Source organism: Pteropus medius, unplaced genomic scaffold, assembly GCF_902729225.1.
Source record: "Pteropus medius unplaced genomic scaffold, Ma_sr-lr_union100, whole genome shotgun sequence".
NCBI classification, from domain to species: Eukaryota; Metazoa; Chordata; class Mammalia; order Chiroptera; family Pteropodidae; genus Pteropus; species Pteropus medius.
The window spans coordinates 4,052,639-4,077,846 of record NW_024350924.1 but is presented as its reverse complement, the minus strand read 5'-3'; the positions used below and the strand labels follow the sequence as shown (position 1 = coordinate 4,077,846).

Sequence of the window (25,208 nt, the reverse complement as noted above, 5' to 3'; positions counted from 1 at the left end):
CTGAAAGACTTATTTTCTCTAATTTCCTTATGAAATCTCATCATATGCAAAGCTTTAAAACAACTGGATGAAGGAAAAACATTGTTATGACCCATGACACTTGGAACTCAAATAGCATCATGAAGAGTATCATTAGAACTAAGAGAAAGAGGCTATCGGCAAAAGAAAGCTTTAAAGGGGTTCCTTCTGAGTCTTGTTTTCTATTCAGAATGTTCTGTTTTTCATATCGAGTGTGGGAATGACATTTATATTAGCAGGTTACTTACCTACACTGGCCGGTGTCACTCTAACCAGTGCGAGGCACTGACCCAAGTCCTGGGGGGCTCCTTGGACCAATAGACTATTTTACAAACCTGGGAGGGGAGGGATGGCATATTTTTGATGTTAATCAGACATTCCAATGCAATGCTTTCCCTTAGCGGTCACCCCCCCCACCCCATAAATGTTATCGTGAAAAACATCAAGTATGTTTTCTATTTTCGTATAATAAATGGGCTTTGCTTACAACATCACAATGGCAAAGAAGAAATACTGTACAAAACTGCAGGAAGATAAACGTGAAAACTTTCTATGGAAAAAATATCTTGAGTTTCCTGTCGTCTTTTGAAACCGTAGTGCATATGTTAAAATGTATATCATTTACAGTACTGAGTCATGTGCCACTGCTGTACCTGATGTATCCAATCTGGATTAAACAAACTATGTGCCACAAACCCTAAAATGTTTATGAATGTTTATTTTAATACAAATTCTCCTACTAGAAAGTAAAAGTGATCTAACAGAGAGGCTCTCTGTTCAGAAAGGTGCCTAAGTCTCATCTTCCCTTCCCGGCCCCCAGCAACTGCTCGGTGACATCCCTGACAATCCGCCTGCCTGCATGCTTTAGTCACTGATGGTCACTGACAGGGAAAGCATCTGATTGCATTTGTCAACAGCTCTATTTTGAGGCCCAGCCCCTGCATTATTGAAAGAAAATCTCCCTTCTTTATCAGTACTGGTTCTGCTGAGAATATACCGACTCCTTCATCTAAACCACGGCCTCAAACTAAAAAGAAAACTCAAAATTAGATGCTATATAGGGTATAGCAGAAAGCTTGGGAATCAGATGATGGAGGCTCAAGTTCAGGTTTTATCACTTACTTATATGACCTTGAGTCATTAGTTTTTCTCTTGGCTTCAGTCTGATTCCTCGTCTTAAAAATTGCAGCAGTTGGATTAGATTATCTTGAAGATATGCTGTAACCTTAATAACTGACTTAGGTAATGAGAGCGGCAGGCGTTTTCATATGTCACCATATGTGGCAACGACCATGGGAACCCTTTTAGTGTCCCACGACCACCAGATCCCAATTAATGAAACCATAGAAATGGAACATTAAGGCAAATGCACGATGCCCGAAGCCCTAGAAGTTGTCTGTGAAATAAATGCATTTCGATCACTGATGCTCGTATCCTTATCACCCACTAGGTGTCACTACAGATCCACAGCACAAATGTCTTGGCGATAAACTGGAAACCAGATGTGCTTTGAGCAATATTTGCTCTTTTTCATTAAAAAACACAAAATGTTAACTGGGACATATGTGCTTCTTCACAGAGGCACAAAACAATAAACATACCCTGCCAAAACAAGAGAATAACCTTGTGGTGATATTCCAATGTCAGCTATGACTATCAAAAAAAATTACTTTTTAAGATTAACAGGTTTATTTACATGTAGGGAAGGGAAAAAACTCTAAAACTTCAAACTACTCCCTTGTTTTATATGAGCTGATCCACGAGTATTATAATTCAATTATATTTAATATTCAGGGGCTGAAGTTTACTTTTAAACCACATGTTTTTAAAAGGTTGATAAACATTACTGCAATCCTTAAGCTACTTTAGAAAATATTAAATCATAATTCGTATTCTAGTTCTAAGTCAAAATTATCCAAAGCAGCAGGTTTCCCAAAGATTTCTCTGCATGTTACTACTACTAGTCTCTTAAGTTCAACTTGAACGATTGTCGTGAAGTATAGTGATTTAGTATTTTAGAATTCAGACATTTAACCCACTCACACTAGCCATTACCTGAACTTATAAAGACACTTTGTATTCATAAAATAATTAGCCTTTACTGTAGCCAGGAAGTGTTTCCTCTTATTAGTAATATAGTAATTAAATCTTAGAACTACTGCAAGAGACCCTAAAAACTCTTCTAGTGCAACTCCCTCGTTTTGTTGATGAGCACACTGGATCTTTAGAAGTGGCCGGTACAAGGTAAAGAGGCAGCAGCAGTCTCAACCAGGACAGATGCTCTTTCCACTGCAGCACAAAGCACTCTCGCGTGAATTTACCCAAAACCCCTGTAGGGTCCTTAACAGATTGTAGGGACGTGCACCTAGACTGACAACTCCAAACAGAAAAGCCTCTTCCACACAAAGAGCAGCAGATTCCTCTGACAGCCACCACTGTAACTGCATCCCTTATTCGGGAAAATAACAGCTGAAATTTTCCTAGCGAATGCTTATGGAAAAATGAAGCAATTAGTATTTTCATGTTATGCATATGCTCACCTCCAGCTTATTTTTCTATTAAAAAAAAAGCAAACATAAAATATGACGAACCTGAAGAGAGAATCCAATTAATTTCAAGACTAATGGGTAACCTCATTTCTAATTAAGATGCAGCAGTATCCTAATTAAAATCTCCTAGCAATGACAAACTGTGAACTTGGCTACATTGTGGGGGAAAGGGGAGAAAAAGAGGTATATTCAATTATACAGAAAAAACAAGATTTTATTTAAATATGTAATTAAAGTCTCTACTTCTTAGTAACACACTGGACCTAATTATGGATTTACTATTTAGTGTTAATTCATTCATTCTAATTTGGCAATACATGTACAGTACTGGTACATATAAGTAAAGCCTACCATTGCCCAACCCAAATGACAGGAATACAAGTTAAACCAAAGTTTAGGACTGTGTTATGTGACTGTTAGACAGTAAATGACAATGGCTGTGGATGCTTGCTGACAGTCCTGAGGGAAAATGATCATATTGCCTAGACAAATATGTACGCAGGAAAGAACTTTCCTTTTAAAAAGTGTATATATATATATCTCCATACATAAGAGGTACTCTCACCACAAATACAGCTCACAGAAAGGTTTGGGAAGCAAATGTGTAATCATAAAAGGACTGCCACAGAAAAGAAGGGATGTGTAACTTCCAATTATATTTTTCTAAATCATAATTTATAGATGCACCATCTCAGGAAAATGACTGTTTCCTTTGGATCCTAGCATTAGAGGTAAAAACTGGGAAAAATTTCTAGAAGACACAAGATTAAGACACATCGTGGGAGGAGTTTGAACAGAATGAGTTCCAGCTCTGGCAGTGTAGGGCAGTTAACCACAGATAGGCCCAGGGCGGGGTCTATGAACCCCTTGAAATTACATACACAATTCTTGTTTATAGAATGAGAAATTTTCTGGGACTATCTATAGCTTTCATCAGATTCATAAAAGAATCTAAAATCTAATAAAGATTATGAGTTGCTTCTCTTTCTGAGAAACAAAAATAAGACAGCCACCAATGATCCTTAGCTATTTAATGTACTATGGAGGTGTGGGCAGCTTTCACAATCTTAAAGACAAAAAACACTCAAAAGATGAACAATGTCAACACTTTTGGCTAAGTTTGTATTTTTCCTGGTAACAATAGTTTTACTGAAAACGAAGAGCGTCAAATCGAGTACCTTTGGCAAAGTGTGAAGCAATGTTTACTTCTCCTTGTCTAAACCTAAAAGGAGATTTTCTGACCTACCATATTACAAATTCCTACAGGAACATACCTCTATGGAAATGTAGCCCAAGCCTTTTGCAAAGAACTTCCCGGCATAAACTAACGTTTTTCAAATCGCAACTGTTTTTATTTTTTAAAGTAAGCAGTGGTATAAGTCTTTTCAAACATTTCTTTTTGGAATGGCTTATAGAAAATGGCACCCTGGGACCTTTAGCTCTACGTCCCCCAAAATTCATCAAGAATCTGATTGATAAAGTTTCTTTAAAAAAGGCAATGTACCTGACATAAATCAAAGGTCAAAACAATCTGAAAAAGAGATGGATCCCAGCAGAAAGCCTTAACACTTCAAGTTCCTCAAAAATGCCACTATATGCCATTCTACTATAGGTCGAGGGGGATGGCTATCCAAAGGTATCGCTCATTGATACTTTCGGATGGTCTGAAGTGTGACCTCTAGTCACTGGTTACCACGCATCATTTCCTGTAGATAAATGGTATTCATGTGATAGGCCACCATCCAACTTGGATGCCTCTGAGCATTCCAATAATATGACTGAGAAGCAGCAGTATAGTATTCCTGCCAGGCCCTGTAGTAAGCTCTCCAGTACTCCTCATAATCCTGATAGGTACCAGGAAAACTGAGATGCGTTTCCCTGTGGTGGTCGTACCAACCATCTTCCTGGGGTTCCGTCTGCCATCGAGAAGAGGACCGCCTAGGAAGGGTTCTCCGGCTCTGCTTGGCTCTCTGGTTTGCCCCCTCTTTATGCCTTGTCTTTACTTGGATGTCAGGTGATTCTCGATACTCTACGTTAGGAGTGTCATTGCCATTCAGAGGTGGTTCCAAAGGGGTGTGGCCATCCACGGGGGTAGACTCTGAGTCTTTCAGCTGGGTATCAGAAAAGCCTTCCACATATGACTTATTTCCTTTGCTCTGGGAAGAAGTCCTCGAGCTGTAAGAATCGCTGTCACTCTCCGAGTCTCCAGACTGGCTACTACTGGCCAATACCTGCACTCTCTCTTCAGTAATTCGATCCCTCACAAAACCATTCTGAGGGTGCACAGTCTGACCCCCAGGGCCTGTGTAGTGCCTGATGATTTCCACGGGTTTCTCTAACCCCTCTTTAACATAGTGTTCATAGTCCTCTACCAGTTCTGCCAAAGTCAAAGTGCACGGCAGATGGATCTTAAAGGAAGACAGACAGGGAATTTTGGGGAGGGACACAGGTAATTCTTCTTTGCCCTGGTGCTGACTGTTGTTAGAGTTTTCAACGGGGGTCTGAACAGAAGTCTTCGTTTGCTCTTCCAGCTGTGGGGCACAGCCCAGTGCTTTGGGTGACACTGCCTTTTCTACAATTCCACACTCCGAGTGGCTTTTCACAGGCAGCTTTTGTTTGGTATTACTTTTTGATTTGACTGATGGCGCAGACACGGAAGTATTTCGAGATGAAGCCAAGTGGTTACCGTGAGCTTTCTGACTTTGGGAGGGTCTCTCTATTTTTTGAATTTGTTTTTTTAGGGGCTTGGCAGGTATGCTCACTAAGCCATGTGTATGCACGGCAGCTCGACCCTCCACATCCCAGTCAGAACATTCTTCCATCAGACCAGGAGGAATGGGATCTATAGAGAGGGAATAAAACAATATTAAAATTCTCTAGCTACCCTAGACCAGCATTTTCTGAATAATTTCATAAAATAAATATTTTGTAAGTCAAGACATAAGCTTGGAGCAAGTTAAAGAAATCTGCAAAAGATCATAAAATGAGTTATTACAAAGGCAGAACTATTAGAATCCACAGGACTCCCAGACCTGTGTTTAATCTAACTTTGTAAAAATCACTAAAGGAGTTACAACATAAATTGGTAAAAAATTGTTATATTTATTCAATCACCATGTATCTCATATTCTAGGTCATGTATACACTATAAGTATACAGTTATGAATAGGTATATATATACATGTACATATAGACATATATAGTAATGTGCATGTATTAACATATGTAGCAAATAAACCACATTTCCACACAAGTTTTTTAGGGTTTTTTTGTTTTCAAGAGATCATTAATAGTTTCAAACACACACTGTTTCCAAGATGGCATTTTAAAAGAGTAGCTTGACAAATGATTCATTAAAATCAAAAGAAAATACTTCAAAAATTGCAAAATAGTGTTCAAATTAAAGATACTATGCCTTCCCCATAGTGACAAAGGAGAATATGACAAGAATTACCTTCACGGTGACAAAACAGGTAAAATACCCACCTTTTAAAAAGAATAAAATTAAATTGCAAGGCTACAAACTAAAAAACGGAGCTAACACAGTAGAAAACAATTTTTCATTTTTCATGTGCCATAGTTAACTTGCAATCTTCTCCCTGCTACTAATTAGCTTTAAAAGCTTAAGGCAAATTACTTAACCTCTCCATGCCTCGATACACTCATCTACAAAATGTAGATAATAATAGCATATACCTCATAGGACTGTGGTGAGAATTAAATGAGTTAACATACAGAAAGACCATGGAATAGTACCTGACACATGATATGCATTCTGTGTTAGCTATTATTCTTATAAGGCCTTTATCATTACCATTATTATTCTGATAGCAAAATGAAACAGGTAAAATATACCTGGTAAAGGCAGAAGGTTGACATTACATTTCTGGGCAATTTTTATCATCATATTTTCTTCTTCTCCCCGGCAACAGTAGGTCACTGTCAGTCCCAAAGTACCTAAAGCACAGAGGAAATGTTAATCCTTTTCACATAAACAAAACTCCAAGTCTACCTGTCACATTACTGATTCCTCTACTTAAAGAAAACACCCAAACTTTTCTTTTTACCAAAACGGCCAGCTCTGCCAATCCGATGCATATATGTCTCCCAATCCAATGGTACATCCAGATTCACAACCAGATTCACCTTCTCAGCATCAATCCCACGGGAAGTCTTGAATTTAAGAGAAAAAAAAAAGAGAGAAATTGTCTGTTTGTATTAACTGTGGCGTGGTACCAATGTACACTATCTTATTCTAGTATAACGAAGAACCAGATTAAAAACAGGAGGGTGTTTAGGAGGAAGGGGGATATTTAGGAGCAAAGGAAAAGGGAATTCATTTCTAATGACTAATTTCAAGAATGCAGATGAAATATAAAAGACATTTTTATGAAAGCATATTCCCTAGCACTGGAAAGACAATTATCTTCTGGTATTCTTGTCAGATACACCCCATAAAACAACAGATGAAATCTGTACATCTGATAACAGAACATATGTTAAGAGCGTTAGTCACCCAAACTGAAGGGGCAATTTACCAAATCTGTGGAAATGAGGACTCGGCAATGAAACTGCTTTAGTTTAGCCATAGCATCAAGACGCTGATTCTGATTCATGTTGCCTAAAAAAGCCGGAAAAGAAAGTCATATAAAAACAAACTAATACACATTTCTCGAATCCACAAAAAGCAGACAAATCTAGGTTAAGACCTAGAGAGTCAGAACCTTTTAAAACAGGGTTAGGCAATCAACTTGAAATTAGTTAGCCAATCCACTAGAAATTCAAAAATCAATTTTAAATAGTGACTAGGCTATGCTTGCAGATATAACTATATCTGCAAAGTTACATATGAAATATAACAACAACCAGGTCTACATGATTTGCAACATACTACTCCCAGGGCAATAAATTAACCACCCCGGGCCATCCCCCAGGACCGTCCCCTTTCTGGAACACCACCTCAGGTGTTATGTTAAGAAGCAAAATGTTTGCCTATTAAAAAGACAAAAACAAACTTTGTTTTATAAAATTATTAAGCTCTCGTTTTCTAATTATTATATACCAAGTTACTTCTTAAAAAACAGGAATATTAACATCAAATCTCAATGAAAAACAAACTTGAAATTTCCTCTGAAGACTCAGCATAACCTCACTCACGAGACAACTCATAAAGCGATACTTCCTCTTGACTTGGGTGAGGCCTCAAGTCAGAATACTAAACAAAGATTAAAGAGATGAACTTACCTGAAATGCACTCTGCAGGAAAGCCTTTAGAAGAAAGGATGTCAGCCAGATGTTGTGCTCTATAAAAAACATAGAGGGTTATAATTTCGCAAATATTGCTTCGCACCTATGCTTCTATTTCACAAGTTCCCCAGATGACCCTTTAAGGTACATTACCTGCTGTGCAAATTAGAAAAGACTAAGGCTTGATTAAATGGAATTCTGCTGAACAGTTCCTGCAAATGCTGAGCCTTTTCCTCAAAAATCTTATGGGCCAAAGGGTACGAACTGACAACTTTGTAATACTGCTTCAAACCTACAAAGAAGTCAACAGCAAATATAAAAGCGATAGGCAACTAGACCAGGGAAAACTCCAGAATATCATGAACAAACCAGTAATGTTAAGTATCCAATATCTGTACATACCTATGAGACTCGGGTCACTGGAATTTAGTCTTACAAAAGTGGGATCTCGCATGTACTTTGTCAAAGCATTAGCCAAAAATTCAGGGTAAGTTGCTGATACTGCCAACATCTGTTTACTGGCAGGCAAGGAAGAATAAATCCAACTGCAAAAAAGAAGAAAAACACATGCCATAGAGACTAATCAAACAGTAGTCATTACCTTGAAGAGCTAAAGACAGATACTTTGGGCACCACTTTAATAGTCAAAGTTAGTTATTTTTCTTACTTTATTTGCTCCTGGAAGCTGCCTTCTTCTAATAGCTTATCTGCTTCATCCAGAATAAAGAGACGTATACTGCCTGGGTTCAAGTAGTCAAGCTCTATCAGTTGTTTAATTCTGCCTAAATTTTTTAAAAAATTGAAATATTTATGATGCACCAAATTTATGCACATCTCAGCCAATGTTGTCACTCTACTTACTCAAAGGTTGTACTGCTGACTTTCCCGACCCAACCCTCATTGTGCATTTATGCACTAAGCCACAAATTAGAAATCTTGAGTTCTGATCTTGCCTAAATCCATTATTTTCCCTCATATTTCATCACCAATAAGTATGGAAAATAAACACTACTCCTATCAAAAGACCTGAATGCTAAGGCACTGGATGCTAGATTAATTCTAAGTGATTCAAAACTGATTAATAAAGCAGCAAAGAACAATCTCAATCCATGGCTTAGAATGGCTTCCTGAAAGTCATCTGCTTCATCCTCTTCTCAGAAACCTATCCCATATGTGTTCTTAAACATCTTTAGAAAATGCTGTTGGTAATCCAGTCACGTGTCTATCTCTCACTAGTCAAAGGCTCTTCATTTCTAATCCTCAAAATAATTATCATAGTTATCCAAAGATTCCCATATTATTGTTACAGTAAAAGTGTTCAGTTCCTAAAAGCCCCAGTTATGAACAAGCATTTGCTATCTTACCAGGAGATCCAACGGCAATATGACACTTTTTAAGTCTGGTTTTGTCTTGTGATAATGGAGTCCCTCCAATAAAGACATGACACTCTAAGCCTTCCATTTTTATTCCAATGGCTGTGATAACGGAATGTATCTGTACAGCAATTTCTCTTGTGGGAGCCAAGATCAAAATCTAAGAAAATGTAAAATATATCTTTGAGTCAGTGGAATAAATACATGTGATTGGCACACTCATTATACAATAAACTATTTTTCCTTTAAATGATCACTTTAAATGAGGTTTTATGGACAAAGGAAACTATTCATTTATTCATGTATTAATTCAACAAACAAATAAGAACCTAGGTAACATATGAGTTTCTGTGGCGTCAACAGTTAACAGTACAGTCCTTGCTTTCATGGCACTTTTCATTCTTGAAATGATAAGAAGACATACAATAAACGAGCATATACAAATAATGGCAGGTAATGAAAAGTGCTATGAAGAAAAATCAAACAGGGAAAAGAGAAAGAAGCAACAAAAGAGTCATTTAAATGGGGTGATCAAGGAAGGCCCCTCTGAGGAGGTAACAGCTGAGCAGACACCCAAATGTACATGACAGAGTAGAGCGCGCTGTGTGACGCCTGGGAAGCGCCTTCAGGAAGCAGGAGAGGCAAATGCAAGGGCCTTAGGAGAGCAGCGTTCTTGGTGTGTTTGAGGAACAGCAAGGAGGCCCCTGTGGCTGGACAGAATTACAGGGAAAGTAAAGATCAAAGATCTAACTCCAGAGGCTAGGTCATGGAAGGCCTTGGGCATCACAATGAGAACATTACAAAAAACTGTTGGCAGAGAAGGTGAAACTAAGTGGTCTCAACTATGAAAAGAAAAAACTGCTTAAAACTTGTTTTCTGGCACTTATTTTTCCAAATTTTCCCAGTTTTCAAAAATGAATATGTATTACTTTGACAAGAAAAGATTTTATATTAAAAAATGCCAATTTTATTTATGAAACTTATTAAGGGAGTTGACATTTCACCTGTTGCCAAATTTTCAGAAGCCAAAATCTCAAATATATCTCAATGCACAAGTAGAATAGCCCAAGTCTTTGGGAAATAGAAGGATTTCCTATGGCAGCGGTTTCCAACCTTTTTGGCACCACGGACTAGTGCTCCATGAGAAATCTAATGCTTGATGATCTGAGGTGGAGCTGAGGTGGTGATGCTAGCGCTGGGAAGCAGCTGCAAATACAGATGAAGTTTCATTCGCTAGCCTGCCGCTCACCTCCTACTGTGCGGCCCAGTTCCTAACAAGCCATGGACTGGTATCAGTCCACGGTCCAGGGGTTGGGGACCCCTGTCCTATGGCATCTGGATTAAAAACCACTATTGAAGAAACAGCATCAGATATACATGACTGAGAACCTGAAATACATACAGTCTGTCATAATTACTGAACCACAAAGTAAGACTCTGAGGATCATATCTGATTCATCTTTGTATCCCCAATGCCTGAAATAATGTTTATACCTAATATGGGCTCAACAAATCTTTGTTGAAGAAATGATCTCCAAACCCAAATCTCCTATTAATTTGAGTAAGGCCATCTTAGATCTACTCTATGAGATCTAAGTGCTTCTAGGTACTCTCGATGAGAACCTACAAGCCAGGTCAATGATACACTCAGAGAGCTATGAGAACCACCTGTAGTTACCAGCAACAGCCAGAGCACCACACTACCACACTACCATGAATCAGGCCAAACGTTAAATCTCACCAAAGTCTGATTGGTAAGTAAAAGAGAGTATCTGTATTCTCAAATAATGACAAAATTGACACACACAGGACAGACATTCTATTCAAAGTGCATTAATAATAGAAAAACTCCAGACTTCTAACACTAACAATGCGTCCTTGGTCACCACGCAATCGCCACTCATGTCTACTTTTATACTTTTCGTATAGCTTAACTTAATCATTCATCAAATGCCCGTCTACCTCTGAGGAGCTACTAGCTATTTCATCAGAGTGTGCTAAAATTCACATTACACCCCCTCCTCTGGGTCCTCTGACCTTAACTCACCTGGGTACTTAAGTTTTCAAGAATCAGAGAGTCCAAAGCAATGGTGGAGAATACGCAGGTTTTCCCAGTGCCAGACTTAGCTTGAACAACTAAGTCTGAAAAGAAAAAATATACATATCACTAGCCAGTACTGACCGAAGACGCTTAGGTACCAGATATGAATTACAGAGCTAGAAGGGTCTCCAGAAATCACCTAGCTGACACCTTCGTTTTTAGTTAACTCTCAAAAACGCATGGCCATATCCAGGAACGTGCCTCTTCCCTGAACCTCTACTGCTTATCTTCTCAAACTCGGAACCACTTATCTGTGTGGAAAGAACCTTAACTATCTTCAAACTCAATACTGAGCTTCTGTTTTACAAAAAGAGGAAAGTGAGGCTCGAACGCGTGCAGCGCCTCGCCCCAGGCAGAGCCCCGCACTGGCGGCCGCACTGGGGCTCTTCCCGGGCCACGCCGCCTCGGCCTCTCCATAGCCCCGGCCCTCACCGAGCCCGCAGCGCCCCAGCGGGATGGCCTTGAGCTGCACCGGCGAGGGCCGCTCGAAGCCGGCCGCCCGTAGCCCCTCCAGCACCGGCCGGGACAGCAGCAGCGACTCGAAGTCCGCGGGCTCGGCCAGCAGCACGTCCCCCGTGCGGGTCCGCGGGCCGCTGACGTCGTGAGCCGTCCGCAGGCTCCGCGCCGGCCCGGGGGTGGGCTCCGGGGCCGAGACCTGTGCGGCAACATGCTCCAAGGGCGTAGCAGTCTCCACGGTCCCCAAAGCTGCTGGGGCTTCAAACTCCGCCGCCATGGTAGCCGCGCAGCTAGATCTCGCGGTACTTGAGGCGGGGCGGGGAGCCTGAGAGCGAGAAGAGGGAAAACTTTATTAGCACCCTTCTCGCGCAGACACTAACACGCTTGGTGGGGAGGGACGGAAGTCGGAGGCTTAGAAAGAAAGGGAAACAGCTAGAATAACAAAAACCTGTGGCCTGAGCAAGGCGGGCGTGTAGAGGAAGTAGAGGAAAGGGAAGGCTACCGATGTGTCGCCGCCTGCGGCCCGCAGAGGGCGCCGCGCGCTCACGGTGGGGGCGCCGCCCCGCCTCCTGGCTCTCTGTGGGCGGGTCCGTCCAGCCTTGCGTCCCGCGTCGCGGACTTCACAAGGCTGTCGTTGTGATGCGCGGAGCGCGTCACACTACCGACCTTCGTGCCTCGGCTCCGAGGTTACCTCCCCTAACCCTCCCTTAACCCTCCCCTGTCCCGCCCCAACTCTCTGCCCGCTCTGTACACACAGAGAGCCCCTGGAGTTTAGGCTAGACAGAATTGACCAAGTGGTCAGGTATGTGTCTGTGGTACAGCTTGATTCATCTCTGCGTCCCCAGCCCCTAGCACAGTACCTGGCACGCGGTGAGCTCTAATAAAAGTAAACTGAATCAGAACCAGGAACAGGACTGACAGCTTTCAAGTTCATATCTCCACCTCAAACCTCTCTCTAAACTCTAGGCTTGTTCATCTATCCGCCTCAACATCTCCACTTAGACGTCTAATAGATATCTCGAATTTAATATGTCTTCTATGTGTTGCTCCTATCCCTACCTCTCCGCCCTACCCCGCCTCCTCCCATCTCGTGGGTGGCAACTAGCAGTCTTTACCACTTTTTCCTTACTTTAGGGCTCTGCTTAAATATCTTTTCAAAGACGCTTTCCTGAACACCCTAAGAGAGCTCCCCATCCTGTCCACTCCCTCGCCCTTCTCATCATTCTCTATTACCTTGTTCTGCTTTATTTTTCTTCCTGGCACTTATCATTGTCTGAAATTATATGTGTTTATTGTCTGTCTCCCCCACTCAATGAGGACAGGGACCTATTCCACCTTGCCTGCTGTAACCCTAATGGGAAAAATCAGAATCTGACACAGTGCTCAATATTGAATAAACGAGCTCCTATAACAAAGTTTTAGTCATAATTCCAAATGTATTTCTACAACCTAATTTTTCTCACAATTCCAACTTAGATATTCTGCATCCGACCCCAGCTTTTTCTTTTGTCCTTAGATCATAATCCTAGTCATTATCTTCCACTCCTGTGCACTTTGAGTGCACACACACACACACACACACACACGCACAGTGATGATCTAGATTCCAAACCATGTAGGAGGGACTTTCGATAATAATCTCATTGAAAAGGAGTCCTAGAGATGCATTTTGCTTAGAAATTTAGAAAACATTGAGAAAACGTCAACTGTCCCTATGAAGGAATGGAACTATTAGGAGTGGGCACTAAAGGTCCCAGGCTTCCTCTGAGTACCCCACCTCCTTCATCCACCTAATCCCCAAATCTCAAACCTGGGAATTATTCTAATTCCCCACCTTCTACTATCCTTCTCCCCTTTCTAACAATTCGCTAAGTGCAGGTAATTTCACCTCCAAATATTTGATCCATTTCTCTTCTCCTGTCTCCACGGCATCTGTCCTGTTGTAGGCCCCTTCACCATCCTAACTGTTGCAACGACCTCCTGAATGGTCTCCCTGTCCACTTTCTTCCCCGCCATCCACTCCACAGGTGCTGGAATAATTTTTCTTAAGTGGATATCTTAGGTTATTTAGGTTCAACTTCAGATCCTGATCCTTTTGACAGCCATTTTATTTCCCGTGTCAGGCTCCCATTTCACACTATAAATAATTCCAGTCTAGCTCTTACCGTGTTCTATTTACTTGCTTACGTGTCCAACCCTCACACTAAATAAACTATGAGCTTCTCAAAGAAGGTAATTTTGTCACTCCAGACTCTCCAGCCCAGCACCAGGCCCTTGGTGGACCTAAGAAACGTTGAATAGCTGACACTTTCTTGCTCAAAAGTCCCTGCTGGGTCTCTGTGTGTACAGGAGTGGTTCTATAGAAAGCACACCCATCACTATGGAAGAACCAGCTCTCATACCAAAAGAAACAAAAGAACTAGTTTTCAGAAAGAAAAAAAAAAACACATTTATCATTTTAACAGCATTCTATTATTGCATTTGTTAGTTATGATGTTTTATGGACACAGATATTGCAGTAATGTTACTGAGAATTATATGCTGTAGCTAAAAACGCAAGTCAATAAAGTGAATTCCTCAGTAGTTAAAAATTGCAATAATCCTGTCAACCATAATTTTTGGTGCCGTAAAGATAAAACACAAAGGTAAGAGACCATTTAACAACTAGTTAAGGTGTGAGAGTTACATGCACAGAAACCAGTTGGATGTTGTCTGCCTCCAAGCCTCCCCCAGGATAAAATCACAATGGGACCTCAGCCCCTTTATGATGTTCTGACTGCCTGGAAGGCCTTTCCTCACCTCCTGTGAGCTAGAGCGGGGAGCGATCCTGTGAGCTGAAGAAGTGGGAGTAAGACAGACATAACTGATGTTGAGGTTCAAATGGTCCCCATCCAATCATTTTGCAGCGATGCTTTCTACACCCAGAGAGAAGGAAAACTATATAAATAAAAGCCTGGACGCAAGCTGGCCCATCCTGGGTGTGAGGATCTGGGAGAATGTGGAAAGACGGGAAGGTACTAAGTTTTTTATAGCCACTTTTTCATATTTGGCACCCAAAGCAACAAAGGGTAAGCAACATTCTTATTTGCATTCAATCCACAAACATCTCTGTATTCATTCAACAAAAATATTCGGAACACCTAATAGGAGTCAGCCAAATGCTAGATAAACAAAAATGGGATAAAATACACAGAGCTCTTGCCCTCACGGAGAAAGATACATACAGACAGGTGGCACTGATCAAGAAGGAAATATGCAAGCAGCACAGGTGGTGTAAAGTCATATTGCAGTACTGACATTTTTCAGGGTCTTAGTTGCTCAAAGTATGGCTGCCATGAGCGGGGAGAGTAAGAACTGAGAAACTGAGGGGAAAAGCTTTTGGTAATAGCTTTCTTCTCTATGCTGTTCTCATCTCCATCCAGAATCAGTAGTTTAAAGCAAGCGTCCCCAAACCCAGCCCATAGCCTGTTAAGAACTGGGTCATACAGCAGGAGGTGAGTGGCAGGTGAGCAAGCGAAGCTTCATCTGTATCTGCAGCCACTCCCCAGCACTAGCATCACTGCCTCAGCTCCACCTCAGATCCTCAGGCATTAGATTCTCATAGGAGCACCGGTCCAGCCTGATGGAAGAATGCGACACAAAAAAATGTTAGGAACTGCGAGTTTAAAGTGTGCATGGAACTATGAGAAAAACTCCATGCACAGATCCTGCCTTCTCTAATCCCCGGAGTTTAGCACTTCTGTGGAGACAGCAGCTTCAGGAGACAAAGCTGAAGTCTCATGAAGCCCTGGGGGCTGATTTTCTGAGCTGATCCTGAAGAATAGATAACGAGTTCACCAGGCAGTGGGGGTGGAAGGCGAGCTCAGCAGGCAGACATGTTAAGGAGATATTCTGGGCAAAGGGAACAGATCGTGCAAAGGCGTGGAAGCAAGAGAAACCATATTTTTAGGGAAGGCAAGACCTTCGGTGTGAACCAGGCAAGTATGACAGCAGTTACCAGGGAACGAGGCTGTAGAGGTATATTGATCTCGCATTATGGAAGACCTTGTCTGCCACCATAAGGAATATGAAATGAACGTGCTATGTTCTCCCAAAGCGGGATAGGGTTATGTAGCAACAAAGAGAAATACAGTTGGAAATGTAGAGTGGGGCTTGAATAATGGCAAAGGGGAGGGGTTTGGATTTTAATTTGCGGACCATGGAACATCATGTAAGTTTGGGAACTATTTCATGGCAGGTAACTGCAAAGCCCACTTTACACCTAACAGCTCCTGGGTCTTGTAGGTGTTGCTACATTGCTTTCCAATTGCCAGTGCTCCCTGGATGCTGTTTATCCAGCAAACAGTGAGCAAGCATGTGTTTCCGAGATCTCTTTTCCTCTTAGATTTTTCAGTGCTTCTGCTCAGCGGACTAGCACCATCAGTAAACTTAAGTGACATCGAGTTCATCAAGTAACAATATCTGGGCTTCCAAACAGATTTTATTGTTTCATGACCCTGCTCAGTCCTAAGTGGCTCCCTCCCAACATGGAGAATAATGGTTTTTACATGTACTCCATAGCCTGTGGGGTGATGATATCTTCAGTATCTTTTCATGCAGGAATTAGGAGAGGGAGAGACACAGCAAAGGCCTGGGCCCCTGCGCTCCGCACAGCCACCTCTGGCCATGGGGATTTGCCTGGCCGGCTTTGGGAAAAGAACCCCAGGCCATCCTCCCTCTCTCCAGACCAGACACTCCTCTGCTCAAGGCCCACATTGATTAATTGCCCCATTTAATACCACAGCCTCAGTCTTTAGGGAGAAAGGCTTCATGTTTGCTCTTCTTCTTGTGAGAACGGGGCCCAATTCATTCTTATCCAGGCAGCATAATAAATAACCTGCTCCCGTTGGCAGGGAGTTTATTAGAGACTGATGGGACATTTAACAATAACTGGGGCCTGTGATTTATTAGGTAGAGAGGCTTGTGGCCTCTCTGAAGACTGGGAATGTGGAATTTAATTGATAAAGCGGCTGTCAGCCGCAGTGAGATGCACTCAATAGAATATGCATTTGAGGGATCCTCGTTGGGGCTGTCAGGAAGGGTTTCTGCTAATCATATTCGGCTCCTGTGGATGATAGTGTCTGCTGGATATCTGGGAGAGACACAAATGGCAGGGAGGGGACTTTGAAGGGGGCCCGGGGAGGGGTGCACCTGTCAGTTGTCCAGCCTGATGGAAGAATGTTGACACAAACGAGCAAAAGGAAAACAAGGATTTCCATCAGCCTAAGTGAAGATTCTCCTTCGGGAGGCCTTTGTCTCTCTTCTGGGAGCTGCTCAAGAGAGAAGAGGGGCTGAGCACCTACTTCCTGAAAAAGGAGAGAAGTGAAGAGTTAAATGGCTAGAAGAGAGATTTGTTCTGGAATTCTAAACTCCCTAAACCTTGAGATTTCTGCACCAGAGACATCCTGCCTTACTGTCCAGCTGCTGACACTCATATACACAACTCACACACACACACACCCCCCACATCCACACGGCCTCCCTTGAACCCGATTCAGGTGGCAGCTCCTCCTGTCACTGCTGATTTCATGCCAAGAACAGAATCACAGAAACTCAGGTGGATGGAGTCTCACCATTTTTTGTTGTCTCCCAGCTCCACAGACCCCAGAATCCAGGCTGAGCACCTGGAGAGAAACGCTTGTGGTCTGGCGGGTACAGAGCACACAGCTACCTACCTCATCCCCTCTGCCCGCCCTCTACTCAGTTCCCTGACAATGAGGAAGATTTGTTTAATCTCTGAGGGCCATCAATGATGGCACAGATGATGGCACAGCTCTGTCCTCAGGCAGCCCTGAGCCTTTCCAAGGCAGCTCTACTCACATTTTCTGTTCCCCACACCCCTCGGGCTGGTGCTCAGCCTTAAACAAGGCCATGTAAGGCAGAGAGGGGCTTTCTGAGGCCAGAGTCCGCTTCCCTCTTTGATCTTCCGCATCTATTCTTAGGTCCCAGGAGACTGGTCTGCCTCCCTGTTCCCTCTAGGGACAGAAAGGGAGGGGGAGGTAATAGCCAGGGAAGAAAAAGTAATTGTCACTGTCTAATCTGAGTCTCGGTGGTGGCACTGAGGGACCTCTGAGCAGAATGGATACAGCAACTGGTTTGATTAAATCAAATCTTTCCCGCAACCTTGTTAAATTAAACTGACAGGCGGGGAGCAGATGAGGAAGGGCAGAGGGATCAAGCCTGTGGGGCCGGGCGGGGAGGGCAGGGAAGGCTGAGAGCCAGCTTGGTAGGAAGATCAGACAGCAGCAGCCTGCCCTTTCCCTATTTGCTGACTATAGATAGGAGATGAGATTTATGGATGTGAGATGCTTAAGTACCTGTCTGAGCACAGGCTGTGAAACTGACACAGAAGCAGACTGCCGCCTCCCCACAGGCTCTGCGAATTCCCTTGGCAGTCAGGCTTCATGTTTGGAACAGTGCGTTTGACATTTCGAAGGGCCTTTACACACTTTACCTTCACAACAGGCAGGTAGCAGTGGGATTATTTGCCCCACTTTACAGTTAGAGAAATTGAGGCACAGGGAGATTACAGGGCCATCTTGAGTCAGGCAGCAGAGCTAGTCCAAGACCCCAGGTCCCCTGCCTGCCGGTGCTGGGCCATATTACCTCCAGCGTTACGCCATATGGCAGAACTGCCTAGATTAGTCCCTGGACTGCCATCTCCTCTCCCACCCACCGGAGAACTGTAAACCACACAGCGTGCTTTGTGGCCCACCAGAAAAATACCACTTCTCAACTGGCTTAGTTCAGTCCACCTGCAAAGCACAGGGCTAACTTCCAAAGGTCACGAGGCCATTCTAACATACTCATGTCCCTCTCCCACATGCCCGGGTCCTTCCAAGTCATTGCCGCTCTACCTAATTACAACTCAGAGGAGGGGAGGGGGGTGAGGGATTGTTAGTAACACCAGCAAACAGCAATTGTAAAAGGATCACACTGATACCCTGCTGGCTTCCTCACCTGTCACCCAGTTCTTCACCTGCCAAAGCTAATTTTCCACTCACCAGTGGGTGAGAGCTTTCAGGGTGTCTGACACACACACACACACACACACACACACACACACACACGTGGATACATGGCACCATTGTGAATAATGCCTCACCCAGGATGCCCTCGTTCTCGCTTCGGAAGCACACCATAATTCCTGTACTGACACTTCCACCCCATCCAATCTCTTTTTCGGTAAGGGGCACACAGGGGTGGGGATGCTGGTAGGAATGGTGCCTGCCGATTGCCAGAGCACACTTTGGACTCTGCCTCCTCCCAGGGCACCAGTTAATGGTCAGATCCTGGGACAGGGAACAAAGGACAGGAAAGAGTTGAAAGAAGCAGACTTTCATCCACTGCCGCCATGAGGGACAAACGTGTTTGCTCGATGAGGACAAACTGTAAACACCACCCATCAGGGGAGAACGTGTATGTGCCACACCAGACATGGTATCACCAGGCTCTTTCCTGTGGTTATCACATAATTTTGATCACCACTCTTGACCCAGAAAAGATAGCACACAGCAGACAGACAGGTCGAAGGTACTTAAACAAATATCACCAGCTTCCTAAACTCATCTTTGGTGTCAACTGGCCACACCCAAATCCAACATTGCCAATCCATCTGAAATTATAGAACAGATCTCCTCTAAGGCAAGGAGTTGGATTCCTCTAGAAACACCTGACAAAGCGAGGTGGAGGGGAAGGAGGGCTTGCCTGAGGGGCAATGTCCGGAGATCACTAGGTCTGGGCTCCTGCTGGTTCTGCCATTAGTAACCTGGGTGACCAAGGGCAAATCACTTAACATTTCTGCGCTACAATTTCCTGACTTGTAAAATGATATGCTTGGGCAGGAAATGCAGACCAAGTCTGAGAGCTTTAGAGATCACAGAGAAAACTGAGACCCAGAGAGGTTAAAATTACTTGTGCAAGGCCACAGGGTGAGGCAGTGGAGTGACCGAGAAGGCGTGGGTTCTGGAGCCAGAGCCTCTCTCTGCCTGCCAGGAGGAGAGTTCTGGCTTCCTTGGCTGCGGAACGGAGGCAGAAGGAGCCCCTGCCTCGGAGGATTTGGAAAGAATAGGCAGCGCCTACCATAAGGAAAGCCTTCAATAAATGTTAGGAGCACTATTTTTAGTGAGGTTCAAACCCATGTATCTTGACTCGTGGTCTTTCTGTGAGGTCATAATTCCCTGATTATCTATAAGGTCCTTTTCAGCTCCCAAATTCTATGGCTCTAGTCAAAAAGATTAAAATGCGAGTTATTTGCAAAACCCTCCAGGCAGAGACACAAAAGACCATTGGGGGGTTCATTATTCATTCTCCATTGCCTCAGTCACTTTCTATGGATGATGATTCATGGGGAATAATCACAGCAAAGAAAACCTGTCCCAAGGCAGGGAGGCGGAGGCCGGAGGCCGGAAAAGCCCAAACGCCTTTGCACGTTCAGCTCCCATTTTTCAATATGCATCTTCATTTGTTAGGTGATGACACTGTTCGTTGGCCTCATTGCCTTTCCGCTCTGGGAACTTGAGGCTTTCTCTCAGGATAGACTGTGGCTTTTGCTGAGAGTCACTGCTCACCCAGCCCCCACCCCACAAAACCCCTGGGAGAGGAATCTGTCTCTCTGAATTTGCAGAAACCCTCACGGGAGCAGCTGTCACTCTCAGCACTGGCTTCCTGCAGGATCTCCAGGTTGAAATCCTCACCATCCCCCAGGCTGAGGTCTGACCTGGACTAAGACAGCTCTCTGGCCCCTGAAATTCAGACCAGAAGAGGCCTAGGAACCAACCTGGTGGAAAAGAATGTACAGTAAGCCAAACCTGAGAAGTGACCTCTTTTTCTCCTCCCTGCATGGCCTCAGAAGGAGAAGCAGGTGGCCTCCTTCCTCTCTTACTGACAGTCTCTCCCTGGCAGGCTGCCAACCCTGGTCCTTGCTAACAGCTCCCAGAAGCCGATGGAGATGGCCAAGTAGTGTATAACAAAACGAGCCTTCGTTCTGAGTTTCGGGCCGTGGCCAGGCCACAGGAAGCCAGCACTGGGCTCCCAGGGAGTCCGACGTGGCAGGATGTCCCCTGGAGATTGCTGAGCAAATCACTCTCCTTGTCAGAGCAGCATATCGATCAGCCTTAGTTTGTACCAATTCCATATGTATTTCCTTTAGCCCTCACATTCTTCAGGTGTTTTGCAGTTGAAAAATATTTGCTTTTTCAGCAAATGTTTGCAAAATGGAGATATTTGCTGCCCAAGGAGCAATGAGACCATTGTTCAGGCACCGTAAGCAGCAGGCCCACAACCACAACTCATTCCACATAGGTCTCAGTAGCAGCCCATAGACTAACAACAGTTCAGTATTTGGACTAGTCTAATTTTGCACTTAAAATTCCTTCTGAATTGTTCAGGTGAGATAGCCCATTCATACATGGAGTTTTCTCAAAACACTATATAGCAAGTCCTCGAATAATGTCATTTCATTTAACGTCGTTTTATGAGATGCCACAGGAACATGACTTTTGTTTATATCGATTAGCCTATAGTAAAAGTGGTTTTGCTTAAAGTCACAGAACCCATCGACGACGTTGAGTAAGGACTGACTGTACTGCTATTTCTTCCTACAACAACTTCCTTCTGTCTCCCTCCAAAAAGTTTTAGCACCGGCATAGTCGACAGCCTGGTCTTGAAGCCCAGTGACTTTGTAAAGAAGTTAAGGCTGTGAGCATGGTGACTAGGTTAGCACTATGTGCAAAAGGGATGGTGATTCTATGGATGGAGAACTACTGGCTCTCACTCCGTCGCTCTAGTAATCTCAGTAATCCACTGGAGGGCACATCCCTCCTGCTTTTTGCAGTCAGGTAGCAGAAAGATGTTACCTTGGAAACAATGAGACTTTATTCCCTCACCATCCAGACCCACCTCTTTGGGCCTCAGTTGCTCCGTCTATAAGTGGGGAGAATGACACTCTGTGTTTGAAGACGTCAAAATCTAAGAGCTTTTTATGACTAGAGTCTTTGATTCCTCCACTCAGTCAAAAGAGTTTTAGTTAAAACCCAAAGAGAATTTTTCTTTTGGAACCGAGAGGCCTCCCAACATATAAGCCACTTTGTTCCTCTGCTACCTCCCCTGGTGCTGAGATTGTAAGAGGCAGAGAGCCTCATCCTCTAAGATGACAGAGGAAGATGTCATGAAAGCTAGGAGTTAGCTTCTTTCAAGAACTAGGCCTCTGTCTAGCTCCTCCCCCACCATCCAGTGTGTTCACACTCAGACACGTAGTCTCTGCTCAGCATCTCTGGGTCTGCTGGTCAGGCGAGGTCCTCTGCCTGGAGAGAATCAGTTCTGCAGTGATATCTGAACACATTCCAACAGCACGTGCTTATCTCTGGGGTCAGCCTTTCCTGTTGGTGCTCAGGAGGCCTGGGGGGAGCTGGGAATAGGATAATGGCTGATGGCAGCAACAAGGGGCCAAGGCATGAGAGCAATGGGGACGTGAATCCCACCTTTGGGAGGGGGATGTTATGATGAGGTTTCCAGACTGTGGTGTGTTTGGCCACGTTTCTCCTTCCTCACACCAGGGTGAGCTCCCCAGCTCTTCTGTTCCCAGTGGAGATGAGATGGACACCGCCTCACCCAGGGGTGCGTCTTCGAGAGCTGGCTAGGACTTGATGGGTGGGGACCTCCAGGTGGGGGCCGTGGATCTGGAGCCAGGAGAATAGCAGTGATTCCATTGTTCGTTTAGGGTCTGAGCTCTGTTGGGGCACAGCCGGATCTGCCCCTCCCTTTGAGTTCAGTCGTCAGTGCCAGGACCCTCAGGCTCTGGCAGTGGGACAGAGGAGCCACCCTCCCTGACTACGCTGAGCAAACCCTAAGAGTCTGACACCCTCAGACACCATTTCCAGGAGCTGTACCCTCTCCCTCAAGAAAAGGGCCCACCATTCTCTTATCCCCATCAGCAGAGGGCAAATGCTGAGATGCCTACAGAAGGTTCCGTCCCAGCTCCAGAGGGCTTTGAGAAAGCATGTTCACAATCAATCCTAAAACCTTTGAATTATTCTTCCTTTTCAAATTAGGTAATCTCATCCTCCCTCGAGGTTGAGTTGGCGGGGGCAGGGGGGGAAGGCGGTGAGGGCATGAGGGAGGAGGCTGAACCATTTGATTCCTCTTCAGCAAAAATGAATCATGTCCTCCATCCTCCATCCTCAGCTTAGGAATATTTACCCATGTTTATATAACCATGGCAACAGGTTTTATTCTCTACCACCTAAACCCTGAAGGAAGGAAGGAAGGAAAGGAAGGAAGAGGAAGGAAGAAGAAGAAGGAAGGAAGGAAGGAAGGAAGGAAGGAAGAAGTAGAAAGGAGTTCTTTTTCTACTCTTGCCTCCTGCTCTCCTCAAATGACCTATTCAAGTAAGGTAGAGAGAAACTACCTGGCCCCCCGCCCACGTGATGGCCTTCTCAGAGGCAGGGGAGCAAGAAAGTTGCAATGGCTCAGCGGCATGAAGGGATTGCAGAGTTTGACAGTAATTGTCTCCCAAAGTCCTGTGGGAACCACAGAATAATAGCACTTCTGACCTGTCTGAGACCTCTCTTTTGAGCGCCACAGTGAGATGACCATAATGTAAAAAAAAATTTATTTATTTTTTGCCATCTCCTTAAAAGTGGATGGAATGCGATCTGGCTTTACTAACAACATATTCTTCTCTAAGATGAATTCCACTTGTTCCGACTACTTCATGGATCATTGTCAAAGTAGAGTTTCAAAAAGAGTATAAAAGTGTTAGATTCACACAGGTTTAAGCTAGAAGCAAGGGAAACTGAGGCCAGGAGAAGGAAAGCATTGGTGCAAGGTCATCACGTGTTGTCAGCAGTCTGGGAGACCTAACCTCCTAGTCCTTCCTAAGTTCTTGCAAAGATATCAGCTGCATCCCCTGAGGTTTTAACTGTAGCCACTGTCCTACATCCATGTCTAAGAGGATTCTAGTCTGTGAATCTCAGGGCTGGCGAAAACCAGGGTTTAAACTTGATTCTGAAGACTATTTCAGCTTCAACCACAGACCCACACAAGTTTAGTCTGTGCCTCTTACAGCCACCACTGAGCTGGATGCTGGAGACAGACGGAGCAAGGCTCGGTCTCCGGGGTTGGGGAACTCTCTTGGGGCGCTTCTCCCCTCGTAAGGCTTCCTTGGTGGACATGGCCAGGCTCCCCTTTCTATCCCAATACCAGAGGATGCAACTCCAGAACTGGTTCGGCTCCTTCCTGGGGGGCTGGCTCCCACTCTGAACACTCCTCTGTCCCATGGAACGGACCCGTTGGGGATCTCGGCTCACAACTGCAAAGCAGCCGGAGGGTGGGATGGGACTCCCCTGGGTGGTGGCCGCAGGGACAGGAGAATAAATGTAACTTCGGGTTCTCCCAGGGCGCGTTGGAAACGCCTGAGCAGATTCTCAGCTCCATCCCGCTCCCGTCGCGTTTTCGGACCCATGCGGGATCCTGAACAGCGACTGCGAAGGGAGCGAGGGCACCGAGGCACAGGCTTCGCACCGGATTGTGACTCACCCCGCGCCTCTTCTTTCTGTCCTCGATCCTTCAGCGACGGCTGCCCCACCTTCGTCCAAACCCGGCCCTCCGGGCTAGGCCGAAACACGTGGACACGTCCACTATAATCTACCGAGGACTTGGGGTGAAGCTGAGGCCATCGCGTCTAAAGATGTTCTTTTTTTTTTTTTTAATCCCTGCTCCCTCTCACCTTTCAATAGTAAGCAGAAGTGGCGCTCTTCGCTGACACGGATCGGAATCACCGCAGGGCCTGCATCCTTCTCTGGCGTCCTCACCGTTCTGTCTCGCTCAGAGATCCCAAATTCTGCCCGGGGCTCACTTTCCCGTTAATTACCTTGAAACAACACATCGCTAATTGCCCTAATTCCTCTCGGGCCCTGCCGCGCCCCCGCCGTCCAGCCGCGGGCCAGGCGGGGTGGCGCGGCGCCTGGCACCGGTTGGGAACCGCAGCGCGGTGCGCTCGGAGGCGGGCGGGGCGGGTCCTGAGCTCCGCGGAGAGAAGCTCGCGGCGAGTCTGCGACACCTCTCGGGCGGATCTGAGCAACTCTGCCGCCCAGGGCCTGGCTGAAGCTCGCACGCCGCGGGTGCTCGGGCTGCGGCTATAGAGTAGAATCGGAGCATCTTCGAGTCCCCCTCTCATCTCTAAGCTAACAGAGCGCTTCCCAAGAGTTTGGATAACTGCCGCCGCCAAGGCACCGAGCACGAGAAAGGCCTGTTCCTCCACTCCATGCCCACCTGATGAAAGCATTCTCCATCCGTCACTCCGTTTTATGTTTTTATAAAAAATCACTACCTAAAGTTACAGTGTTTTGTTTTTAACTCTTTTGTCTCATCCCTTTCCTGCCCTCGTCCCATGCACGTTCTTGAGAGCAGAGACCTCGCCTGTTC

At 44.7% G+C, this 25,208-nt stretch overlaps 1 protein-coding gene across 1 annotated transcript; it reads right to left on the bottom strand.

The window, feature by feature from the left end:
* Positions 1-3,579: 3,579 nt before the first annotated feature.
* Positions 3,580-12,057, bottom strand: DDX20 (DEAD-box helicase 20). The gene is made up of 11 exons (XM_039841191.1): positions 11,721-12,057; positions 11,235-11,329; positions 9,179-9,347; positions 8,482-8,596; positions 8,217-8,359; positions 7,968-8,106; positions 7,812-7,870; positions 7,106-7,188; positions 6,635-6,740; positions 6,423-6,524; positions 3,580-5,409 (listed from the first exon to the last, which is right to left on the bottom strand). The coding sequence occupies exons 1-11, from the start codon at positions 12,019-12,021 to the stop codon at positions 4,250-4,252; spliced, it is 2,472 nt and encodes an 823-aa protein (XP_039697125.1). The 5' UTR covers positions 12,022-12,057; the 3' UTR covers positions 3,580-4,249.
* Positions 12,058-25,208: the final 13,151 nt, after the last annotated feature.